Source organism: Macrobrachium nipponense, chromosome 32, assembly GCF_015104395.2.
Source record: "Macrobrachium nipponense isolate FS-2020 chromosome 32, ASM1510439v2, whole genome shotgun sequence".
In the NCBI taxonomy this organism is placed as follows: domain Eukaryota; kingdom Metazoa; phylum Arthropoda; class Malacostraca; order Decapoda; family Palaemonidae; genus Macrobrachium; species Macrobrachium nipponense.
Genome location: NC_061094.1, coordinates 42,774,071 through 42,786,196, shown reverse-complemented (window position 1 = coordinate 42,786,196; position 12,126 = coordinate 42,774,071). Strand labels below are relative to the sequence as shown.

The following is a 12,126-nucleotide window of genomic DNA, read 5'->3' as shown; positions in this document are numbered from 1 at the left end:
TCCATACATATAGCGAAGAATGCTTGTACCCACCCAACTTGCTGTTTTAATAAGCAGGTAGGTGAATGGCAGTTGCACCTGTGTAGAGTGAACTGTGACACAAGTAACACCAATCCCGAAACTTTCATTTTGCAAAAGCAAATTTTAATATATATATAAAAAAGTTAAAATATCAAAAAATAAAAATAAAAACCCTGACATGCATATACTATTCTATTCTATTATATATATATCATCTTGACGAAGGTTTTTAGCCCGAGTCTCATATGTGCCTCCTGCAGGAATATCGTACTCTTTTTATATCATATATCTATATATATTATATAAAATGAACTGATATAAAGGAAAGCTAAATTATCATATATATATATATATATATATATCTACCTAATCAAGTGACAGCAGGCTTTAGTCCTCAGTAAGGATTTTCATGCGTTATTGAAGCTAACACAAGTCCAAAAAATAAGTAAAAAAAATAGATAAAAAATAAGTCAGTATTACTTCATTACACAGACTGGTAAGGGGAACTCAAGAAAAATGAAATGAAATGACACAGCCACCACAACCGCCCAGACACAGACAGACACGCACTACACTTGTATACACATACACACACACATCCCAGAGAAATACATTTTTAAGGAAAAAAATATACACAGTAAAAAAAATACAAAAAAAAAAAGGCCATTTGTTGGAGGTCAGACTCTGATTGCCGGTTTTTCCTACCGTTTCAGGAGGGATCAAAGTGCGCTTCAATCGGCCTTACAGTTGTACAGTGTGTGACTTTAGCACATTTTGCCGCCGCTCATTCTCCAAACACCTCCTAGAGACACATCCGGCCATCAAAGTCTGTGACATGATCAAGAAAAAGAAGTAGTGGGACAGTGATGACTCTATAATAATATATATATACATTTTTTTCATTCTATTTTTTTAAAAATTGCCGAAGACTGATGGGGTTCGTTCTTTTTTTATTGGAGAAGGGAGAGAGAGAGAGAAGTGAGAGATTATTATATTATATATTTAAGAGAGAGAGAGAGAGAGAGAGAGAGAGAGAGAGAGAGAGAGAGAGAGAGAGAGAGAGAGAGGGGTTGTTATTGTGGAGAGAGAGAGAGGGTGAGAAATCGCGAGTGAGTGTAGCACATTTTTTTTTTTTTTTTTTTTTATAGGGGTGAGGGGGGGATGGGTGGTGGGGGGGGAGTGATGTAGTGTGCGTTGAATCACCTGGCCTCAGAAGGAAGACGAAGGGATGGCGACCTGGATTCACCTGTCTTTCTTTATTTTTTTTTTTTTTAGGGCATTTTCTATTTATTCTTGTTACTGCCAATGGTGCGATGTTAAACTGATGAAATACCGGGCGCAATTGTAAATAGCTAGTGAGCTATCTTTATAAATCTATACTTGTATATGTAAATACATTTTAAAAGAAATATACAAAAGGAAAAGAGTACAGAAAAACTACCCACCACAAGCGCTTACTATTCGTGCATCTCATTGATCATAGAGGAGTTCCATTGGCGCTTTTCTCTTTTGACGATTTGCAGTCTTTTAACAAAAACAAAACTAATGAAAGAACTTCCTAGTCCGGAATGACGTTCAAAGGATTATGATCCTGTGATTTCATTGTTCTTGCAATAAATCTATTTGTACTGTATAAATGTTCATGTGAAAGTCATGTAAGTTTTGTCAATTAAATGGATGAAAAAATTAATGTGTATCATTCAATTAGTCAATCCATTTTTGCTCCTTTGCTGCTACTACTACTACTACTACTACTACTACTACTACTACTACTACTACTACACCACCACTCCTGCTTGACTTCTGTTGCTAATTTTCTGATACTACTACTACTACTACTATAACTTTTACAACAATTACTACTACTACTTCTATAACTACTACTACTACACCACTGCAACTCGTACTGCTGCTGTATCTCCTCCTCCTCCTCCTCCTCCTGCTGCTGCTGCCCCTGTCCCCCTCCTCCTCCTCCTCCGAAGGCTACCACCTCTATAAATTTCTCTAAGTGGGATGTTTTCACTCTTGCAGGGCCCAGCCTGGCCTCAGACGTTTCAAGCCTGTATTGCCCATATTGTGGCAGAGTTATCAGGCACCGCAGTAACCTGCGAAAGCACATAGCCGACATGCACTCTGGTGTATACTACCAGTTCAAGTGCGTCGTGTGCGCCAAAGTGTTCCGCACGAAGAACTCGCTGTTGACGCACACCTATAGGCAACACCCAGGCATTAAGGTGAAGGGTTACAACCATAATTCTAATAGTAGCACCACCACTACCACCACCCCCACCACCACCACCACCACCACAGCCGCAGCTTCCATTTACTACCGTAACACACCTACCACCACCTCCAACAGTCATTTATAAGAGCCCCTTATCTTCTCTTACAGGAAGGTTAAACATTGGGTTCGTTGTGTGTAGCTTCTGTAAGAAAACCTTCTCGTGCATTAGCAGCCTGCGCACGCACATCCGAGACATCCATGACAATAGTGGCCCGTATTGGTGCCCGCACTGCAATAAACCCTCAAAGAGTCAGTCTGGGTTAAGAATGCACATCCAGAGACACCATCGTAATTAACATCAGCTTCTTCAACCCATCTCCTCTCCTCCTCCTCATCCTCCTCGCAAGAAAGACTAAGAACTGGCCTTTGGTCTCTTTCCAGGCCGTGTTGTATCCTCGGGCCTGCCATGTCCTCACTGTTGGAAACTATTCTCCTGCGCAGGTAGCCTGCGCATCCACATCAGGGACATACACACCACAAGTGGCCCAGTCTGGTGCCCCATTTGCAACAAGCCGGCCAAAAATAAGAATGCATTAAGGGTGCACATTCACAGGAATCACAGGCGATACGATAACCAGTGACTATACAGTAGAAGCAGAGTCGTCAATCAATCAATTTATGGTGGACATGGGGTGGATTAGTAGTGATCATAGCTTGTGATAATAGCTGAATGTAGCAGAGCACTGTATAATTGTTGCTTTCTAGTCGTGATATGTGTGTGTGTGCTGTAGTGCTGAGACAGAAGATTGCAGGCTTTAGACTGTGAAGTTACGTACGTGTCTGAAACACAGGTCCCTTCAGCAGTGTCTTCTCGTTTTGCAGGCCGGCCTCCGCCATCATCAATTGTCAGTGAGCAACTGCAGTCAGTGGGCCCACAATGTCCGCAGTGTGGCAAAGTGTTCTCATGTGTATCCAATGTACGTGTACACATTCGTGATGTTCATGGGACGGACGGACCTTATATCTGCCACCTATGCAACAAGTTCTCAAAAAGTGTAAATGGACTCCGTGTACACATGCATCGCAACCATAGACACCTCCAGCACCACCCACTCCTTCCCCATCTTCCTACTCCTTCACAACCTCTACATTAAGGTTTCCATTTCTTTCCAGGCAGGGCCATCACCACCACCACCATCTCCTCCTCCTCCTATATGATGGACTTCATGCATTGTCCCTACTGTGGAAAAACGTACACGTCTATTGGCAATCTGCGAGTGCACATAAAAGACGCCCATCTCAACTATGGTCCCTTCCCATGTTCCCTGTGTGATAAGGTCTCCAGAACTCAGTCGGGCCTGAGGATGCATATACAGAGACATCACCGCAGCAAAGTCAACTGACAACACCACCACCATCTCTACCACCTTCTCCTCTTCCTCTTCCTCCTCCTCCTCCTCCTCCCCCTCCCACCTCCTCCTCCTCCTCCTCCTCCTCCTGCCCCCACTTCCTCCCACCACCTCCTCCTCCTCACTCAGGATGTCGTAGGATTGGCCAGTGCCATGCTTGCAAACTGTGTCCACTAAGTGCTTCATAAGCTGACAGTGAGAATTAGATGTATGCATGAAATGGTGCTTTTAGGACGGAACACAAATTGTTTTTTTCGCTTGATGGAATTGCAAGCTCGTATAATCCTAATTCAACCGCTATAAGATTTTAATTTTTTATTTTTGTATGATACTTGTTGTGTATTTTTTGAAATGGGTCTTGGCACAGTGATAGGAATGCGTGTTTAACACCAAGGCCTTTTTGGGTGAAATTGGATGTAGACGAGTGATATTGATGATGATAATGATTATGATTATGATACGGTGTACAGCGTACGGTTACGGTTGAGATATTTAACTATATAAAGAGTCCCTTAGTGGCCTATTTAAACAAAAATAAGAGTTTATTATCTGAAAGAAGGGTAAAAATCATGAGGCTGTAGAGCTTGGTATACGGGTGAAAGCTAAAGCCGGCCTCTTTGTCAATGCCTTGTGGTAGTATTGGTCCCTCTCTCTTGTAAGGCATCTGTCTATACTTACGTTATGTGGAGAAATATCTTGGTAGTCATTAGGTGTATTATATATATATATATAAATATATCTATTCATTATTATCTTCCTCTTTTTTTCTTGCGACTTCTTCTTGTTTCACTGTTGAAGATTTGGAGAGTAGCCTTATCATGATCTTTGTCACCACTGGTGGATTGGGTGAAGTTGTATCCTAGTCTTGTTTAATAGGAGGTTTTGGTGGCAAGTGTCAGGGAAGTTCCGTAGAGTGAATCCCTGTCTCTGTTACGTATGTGCAGAGAAGAGAGAGAGAGAGAAAGAGTGTGCGAGAGAGAGAGAGCATGCTACCAGTATAAGTCACGGGACTGTGTAGTCATATAAGTAGTGTCTCCTCCACCTGCCTGCTGCCTGAATTGCCTGCATCTTACTTTGCATGCCCTCACATCATACTGCTCCTTCCATGGCAGTAGAGATAGTAAAGGGTGTTGTTTTGTCGTTACAGGTTTGGGCTTTTTCCCCCTGGTGCGTGAGCGCAGGCAGGTCCGGTATGAATGCTTGGTTTGTGGTCGTACATTCAGTAATGTGTACAATCTGAAGGTCCACATACGGGACCAGCACTCGGGCCTGGGTAGTGCCAAATGTGAGCTTTGTGGCCTCTCGTTCAAAAACCTGAGTACTCTGCGGGTGCACAAGAGTAACTATCATCGCAAGATACCCGGCGAGACGAACGCTTCTACCTCTGCTGCTGCTGCTGCTTCTGCTGCTGCCGCCGCCGCCGCTGCCGCTGCTGCTACTTCCACTGCCAGCAGTGCTTCGCAGGCTCTAGATGACCCCCGCCTGCACGCCTGACCGTGCAGCAGCTGTCACCATCGCCGCCGCCGCCGCCATCTCCTCAGGCAGTATCCTTACACAACAGGTGTCTTAGTATTGTTAATATTACGCCGATTGCAGCAGTGGTCCAGCTGGGTCTTACGGCTAACGACGGAGGATCAGTCCTCTGGACGCGTCTCCTGCTGTTGCCGGTGCTCCTCTTTCTCCTCGATTGCGCGGAGATTGTTGGCTGTTTGTTTTTAACCTTTGATCAACCACTGTTTAGTTTTGATGTGAGAGAGAAAGTGAGTTACGTGTTACAGGTATGACAGGTAGAGAAAGCAAGAAAGTCAGGATGGTGGTTTTCATCCGAGGCTCAATGGTGAAGAAGGGATTCTTTTTGAAGGGTCGCCTAGTTTATTTCATGTCATTTTGTGGTTATATATTTATATATATGTATGTATATCAAACTTATGTATGCGTACATGTATATTTATATAAATGTGTGTATTCTGATGAATCAAATTTATGCACCTGAAGTCTCAACGGTGAAAGCCGCACGTGTGATGTAAATCGCTCGCTTTTATTTTTTTCTTTATATAAGTCATTGACATTACCTTGAAGCCAAAAATGGTCTGTATTTTTAGGAGTTTAGGGGAAAAGACTCTTGTTGTTGCTGCTGCATACTTGCCATTAAGTAAGACAAAAGGTGTTCAGGAGAGTGTGAAGAAGAAGAAGAAGAAGAAGAGATTGCGAGAGGGCCTCTTCTCTCTCTCCCTCTCTCTTCGTCGTTGTCTTGTACAAGTACTTTTCGATGTTGTCATCGAACAAGTGTATAGTGTTGTGACTTCAGCTTGAATGAAGGAACCTCCAAGGAAGCGCACTAAAAGAGAAAGAACGATTTTAGTGTCTGTGTTACCGGTATTTTTACCTGATTAGTTTATAGAGAACTACTTTATAGGTTGTGTAGTGAAGTGGCGCAGATGTTTTTTTAGTATTTTTTTATTTTCATTCCTGTTGGATGGATTGTGGTAGTAACAAAGAAAGAAAAAAAATATAAAGAAAATATTCACTGAAAACTATGGTACCTCCGGTTGTTGCTTTATGTAATCAACAAGATATATTGAATAAATAATTCAATTCAGGCTACGAGTGGAATGATTGCGTGGGGATCTCAGGGAGTCTTGCCACCCACCCAAAGTTTCCTTTGTAGACTGCGGCCTCGCGTAACACGTCACACACACGTCATTTCAATCCATGTACGGCCGCTGTGCTGCTCACTCGAATATCCTCCTCCTCCTCCTCTTCGACGAGAGAGAGAGAGAGAGAGAACTCGTTCGCCGTCATCAAATGTCGCTTCCCCTACTCAGTGGCTGCTGTAATTTACATATAGTCTCAGGAACAATAACTGTAATGGTCTTTCGGGGGCCCCGGGTATGACGAGGCGGATTTTTTTATATATATACACACCTCCAAAAGAGAACAGTTTTTAACGGGTTTTACATTGGGTGACAGATTGTAATTTTAAGGCTTAATTAAGGCGTGACGGAATTCGTGACGGAGTCAGGATGCTTTTTCTAAGGCGGCAGCCAATCTGCTGGGGCTACATTTGATGACGTCAAACGAAGTGATATATATAATTTTTTACTTTTAAGACTTTCTAAAGAGTTCTGATGCCAATGACAAAAGGCGAGGCTGCTGCAGCCTACTGGGGAGAAAGGGCTTCTTCTTCACTCGTAAATAAATAAATAAAAAAAAGTCTATATACAACCTCAAAGTACACCAGCAGGACGTCCACTGTTATCCTATACAAATGGCATTTTATTACTATTATTGTTTTTGTCTTGTATCTTTTATTATTCTTCTGTATGTGCTGCGTGGCAAACAAACCACCAGCGAAAATGGTCTCAGGCAATTCCCTCTCAGATAGATTATATAAAAAAAAACAAGAAATGGTAAACACACCCCTCCCCCTCATGTCCCCCAATTTGTATATATACATTTTATACATAATAAATACTACGGTTGAACGCTCGGACACTTGATGAAACGCACTCTTCACGTCAATCTTTCTAATGGAGACGTCAACCTCAACACGATTGATCACATTTGTTACTATTGCAGTTAGTTATTTATTTATTTAATTTATGATTGTTACGATGATTGTGAACATATATACCTCCTACAGTATTACTCGACAGTCACAATTATCCCCCCCCCCCTTCCCACTTTCCCCTCCCTCCAGTCTCCCCTGTTTTTGCCCCAATAATGTACAGTAATGAACACCCCCCACCCACCGACACCAACCCCCCCTCCCCCTTCCCTTTACACTTGAGAAATCGCATCTACCTCTTTTTCCTCATCAACCTCCGGACGACACATTGAATATTGTAAAATGTAAAAAAAAATATATATATAAAAAACTATTGTATGATGATGTAAACAGAAAACCAGCCCAACCTCATTATATAAAGAAGCCACTGCCGTACAAGAATGAGGGATCAAATGAGATTTATATAGATGATGCTATTTTAGTCACTGCTCTATAACATTTAGTGCCTAGGTGCCAAAGACAGCCAGGAAACGCAAAAACCTCATGTCATATACCTCCACAATGTATGTTGATCATATATAGATTATATGTATGTATATTATAAAGAATGAAACATACACTACATAATCACAAACCCACATGTACAGGGTATTTGTACAGTAGAAATATACAATAAAATACTCAGTATAAACAGGAATGTGTTGTTTCTTTGCACCTAAAATTTTAAGAAGCTTTTCCATTTATTTTTTATTGTTTTGAAATGTGTTGTGGCCCCCAAAGAAGGGTCGTGTATTCAATTTTTTATTTTATTTTTTTCACCTTTTTAACTGAAGACTGCACGGTAATATACTGAATGAAAAATATATATTTTTAATTATCTTAGTCCATGACGTTACTATTACATGATGGCCAATTCGAAGAAACCAGCTATAGTATATATTTATATATTGATTTATATATTGCTGTTGCTACAGCTAGCCATTCAGATGGCTGTCCCAACGGTTGAAAACAAATTCACGGTTCAAAAATAAAAATAATAAAAGTAACGGAACTGTATGTCTGTCTCGGAGTAGGCTGTCCAACTCCCTTGCGTTGAGCGAGAGCAAAGGAAAAAAGGGTTCGTGAAGTGGTCAAGGGGGTATGGCACCGAAATGCTGCTGCTGTTGCTGTTGCTGCTATATATGGTACTGTTTTACACTACACTATGAAATATTTTCCTCTCTCTCTCTCTCTCTCTCTCTCTCTCTCTCTCTCTCTCTCTCTCGTTTTTCCCTTGCTAAAGAAATGATTTAATGAGTGACGGTGGTCATCAGCCGTGTGTAGTAGGGCAAGGTGATATGTTGCCTTCCTTAAAAAAAAAAAAAAAAACTAGAAGCCTGGCTCTGCTGCGACCTGAACTGACCTGGGCCTCTTTCTTGTTTTTTCAGGCCGGTCAGCTACAGGCACAACAACCACCCCTTCTACACCAACCAGTCCTTCATCACTGTTGTCGTTCCAATTCCAACAACAACAACACCAACAACAGCAACAACAACAACAACAGCACCAGTGCCCTCATTGCTTTAAATGGCTGTCCTCGCGACAGAGCCTCTTAAGGCACGTAGAGGACCGGCACGTGATCACACAGCCCTACCGGTGCGCCATTTGCGGCAGCATGTGCAAAACTAAGAACGCGCTCCAGAAGCACCACTATACCTACCACAGAGGCCTACCCTTGCGAATTCTCTAATGGCGGCACCACTGTAGTCGCCGCCGCCGCCGCCGCCGCCGCGCCGCTGCTCGCTATTAGTCACTCTACTACTACTCCTACTCTACTACTCAGCAGCCTGTTTGTGTTCGATTGCCGTCGTCTTCGTTTGGATAACCCGAAAGAAAGAAAGAAAGAAACTTTGAATTTTATTTTGGTTATAGACACGCAAACTCGAGAACATATTTGATGAAAGAGATAAAACTTGAATTTTTATTAGGTTATGAGAAAGACATAACTCACTCGAGACACATTTGACAGTTGATGAAAAAAAAAAAAAAAAAAAACTGATTTTCTATTTGGTTATGAGAAAGACATACCCACTCGAGAACACATTTGATGAAGGAAGATTTTTTTCTTTATGGTTATAAGAAAGACTTAACGAACTCGAGAGCACATTCAATGAAGACATTTTTTTTAAATAGTTATAAGAAAAACACTCGAAACCACATTTGATAAAATGTCTTTTTAAAGAGAAATCTAGAAGGAAACTACTTTCCTTTTTTTGTATACGCTGTTGCATCCTGTCACTTTTCTGCTACAGTGACTTAATTACTTTTGATCTAATAGCTGCTAAAACTACTACTACTACTACTACTACTACTATGACGTATCTCTATTGCGATTGATTTCATGTGTTACTCATAAACAGATGTTGCTCTTACTGGTTCCTATGCGGGCATGCGTGTAATTCTGCAAGCAGAGTAATGAAGCGTACAGGTGTACATAAAGGACTGTACAGATGTATGTATCTATCCTTGGTCTTTATGAATGAAAGGAAGACCTCTAGAATAGGGGAGAGAAAAAAAATATATATAAAGCCTTGCCCAGGGGTAGATGTTCCTATTTGAGTGAAAGTTAACTAACACCACTTTTTTTCAACTTTATTTTACTGTAGAGACTAAACGGCATCGTATTTACGCTGTGTCTTGAATATCCAGTGATGAAGGATACCGAAACCTCATGATGTTTATAACGTTAAGTTCTCTCCTGTCACGAAGGTGGCATCAGGTGGCACCTCTTGTGCCCTTTCGTGTAATACACAAAAAACTGTACTCATGGCTACCTCTGCGCAATTCAAGAAACACGGACCCTACATTGGCCCTGCGTCACCTTGTGGGGCGACATGTGATGAGATAATATCGGTGTATTCTTTTTTCAATCATGTTAGTTGGGGCCATTTGACGCAGAATGTACGTTGAATGCAAAGTTTGTGCGGTGAACATCCCTCTTCTTGACTGGTGTAGTTAGCAGACCTATTGAGGAGGGTAGAATGCCTTCTTGATTCGTGTGTCACTATGAAGATGAAAAGAACTGCCTTCCATTGTCGAGAGAGAATGTTATTCATGTTGATTACGTGGCTTCTATGTTGGAATTTGGTTGAATATTCACGGGAACATGGTACTAATATCCATAATTATGTGGTCGATGATCTGGTCTTTAAGATGGCCAGAGCAACGGGTTAATTTTTATGTAATCTCTGAATATGTTTGAACCGGGGTTAGTTATTGTAGGTAATCTAAAATTTAACCTAACGTAAACACAGGGACAACATTTTTGTTACTGAAATGTAAAATTGATAAGCTGTCCAGTTTCTGTTTCATTGTATGTAATGAATGGAATGTTTTATGAAGCGATGAACTGAACAGGGATAAATTATGGAAAATGGTGCTCTTTTAGATGAATGATTTCTTTGCTAAAATTTTTAATTGAAGATTATTTGCCATAGTAAATTCTATCGTCGGAACTTTGATAGAAAAAACTAAGTGAATTTTGTAATCGATAATTTGATCAGTGATTGCGATTGATAAAGTTGATTTAGATTAAAATTTGTATGTACGTCTTGATAGTTCAGATAGGACCATATTAAACATGTTTGGCATCGTTTTTAATGAATGGAAGTCAAAATGAAGATCAACGTTTGTAAAGGAAACCGCGAGGAGGAGACCAGTTAGAAAAGCAAAATTTTCATTCCTTGATCTCATATGAAAGGAACAGGTGGAAATGCAGGAAGCAACCATTGAATGTGTTTTGAACATACCGTTTTGATTTAGGTCCTATGTTCCCATAATTCTTCACTTTCCGATAGAAGTTGAATAAAAGTCAGTTTACCCTGGGAGCGGTCTTTAGCTTAGCCAAGTAGGACATATTTGGAACTACGGTAGGACTGACTTGATGATTTTCCACATGAATGAGTGGATTCCAAAATTGTTTGCGAGTCATTAAAAACCAGCCCTGGAACGAGGGAAGTATGGACGTTACAGTAACCTAGGAACACGATGTAGAAATTTAGTGGAGAAAGAAAGAGTGAAAAAGTGAAAAATCATTAATCCCTGGTACATGAAGTAGTATACAGTCGCACACGAAGCAAGCCAGATTGCATTCATTTTCATTGCTTATAGAAAATCCAGAGTCAAACAGGAGGCGTTGCTTATAAGCGTCGAGGTGTGGGGTTGAGTCAGCTGTGATCTGGGATGTGTCATTGGGAGCTGCCGGCAAAAGGCGCTGACACTTGTCTTTTGCCAATTTATAGAAATAGGAAACTAGTAAGATAAGGACCTCCGAATGGCCGGGGGAGGACTGATTATTAAATAGGTATTTGTAAGGAGGGGGCGATTACGAGATGTGGACGTCTGGTAGGGTGGGGGAGGGGTGATGAGATAACCACCACCCCCACTCCCTACACGAGGCCTTTTTAGTGAGGGAAAAAAAAAAATAAAACTGCCAGATTAGACATTTTTATGTGATAGCATTAGGAACTGGAATCGACTGTGATGTTTTGAGTAGTTAAGGATCGTCTTGTCAAGTGATATTGGGTAGTTAAAGGATTAAGGGTCGTTAATATTAAAGTGATATTGGATAATTAAGGATCGTCATTACAGTGATGCTGAATAGTTGACTGTTATTCAAAGTGATATTGCATAGGTAAGGATCGTTGAAGTAAAAGTGATATTGAATAGTTAAGGATCGTCTAGGTAAAAGCAATGCTGAGTAGTTAAGGATTGTCTAATTAAAAATTATTCCGAGTAATTAAATAATTAAGGATCATGTATTTAAAAGTGATATTGTGACTAGTTAAGGATTGTCTTAAGTAATACTGTAATAAGGGATATCGACATGGTTATCAGTTATAAAGAAAAATCTGATTATCACTTATAGAAAAAAATCTTGTATTCGAATTAATAAGGGAAAAGCTTTCCAATTATTTTTTATATGT

General features: G+C 40.8%; 1 protein-coding gene across 31 annotated transcripts in view; it reads left to right on the top strand.

Moving 5' to 3' along the window:
- LOC135207482 (protein abrupt-like) overlaps nt 1–12,126 on the top strand; it is a 322,624-nt gene that overhangs the window by 48,252 nt on the left and 262,246 nt on the right. The window contains exon 6 of one of the 31 annotated variants that reach the window (XM_064239272.1): nt 3,419–4,795. The exons of 29 other annotated variants lie outside the window; for them this stretch is intronic. In XM_064239272.1, coding sequence (XP_064095342.1) covers nt 3,419–3,648 — 230 coding nt within the window. In that variant the 3' untranslated portion in view covers nt 3,649–4,795. Of the gene's footprint in view, nt 1–2,052; nt 2,408–3,418; nt 4,796–12,126 lie in introns of those variants that run through there. One more of the 31 variants, XM_064239271.1, reaches the window with a different exon arrangement.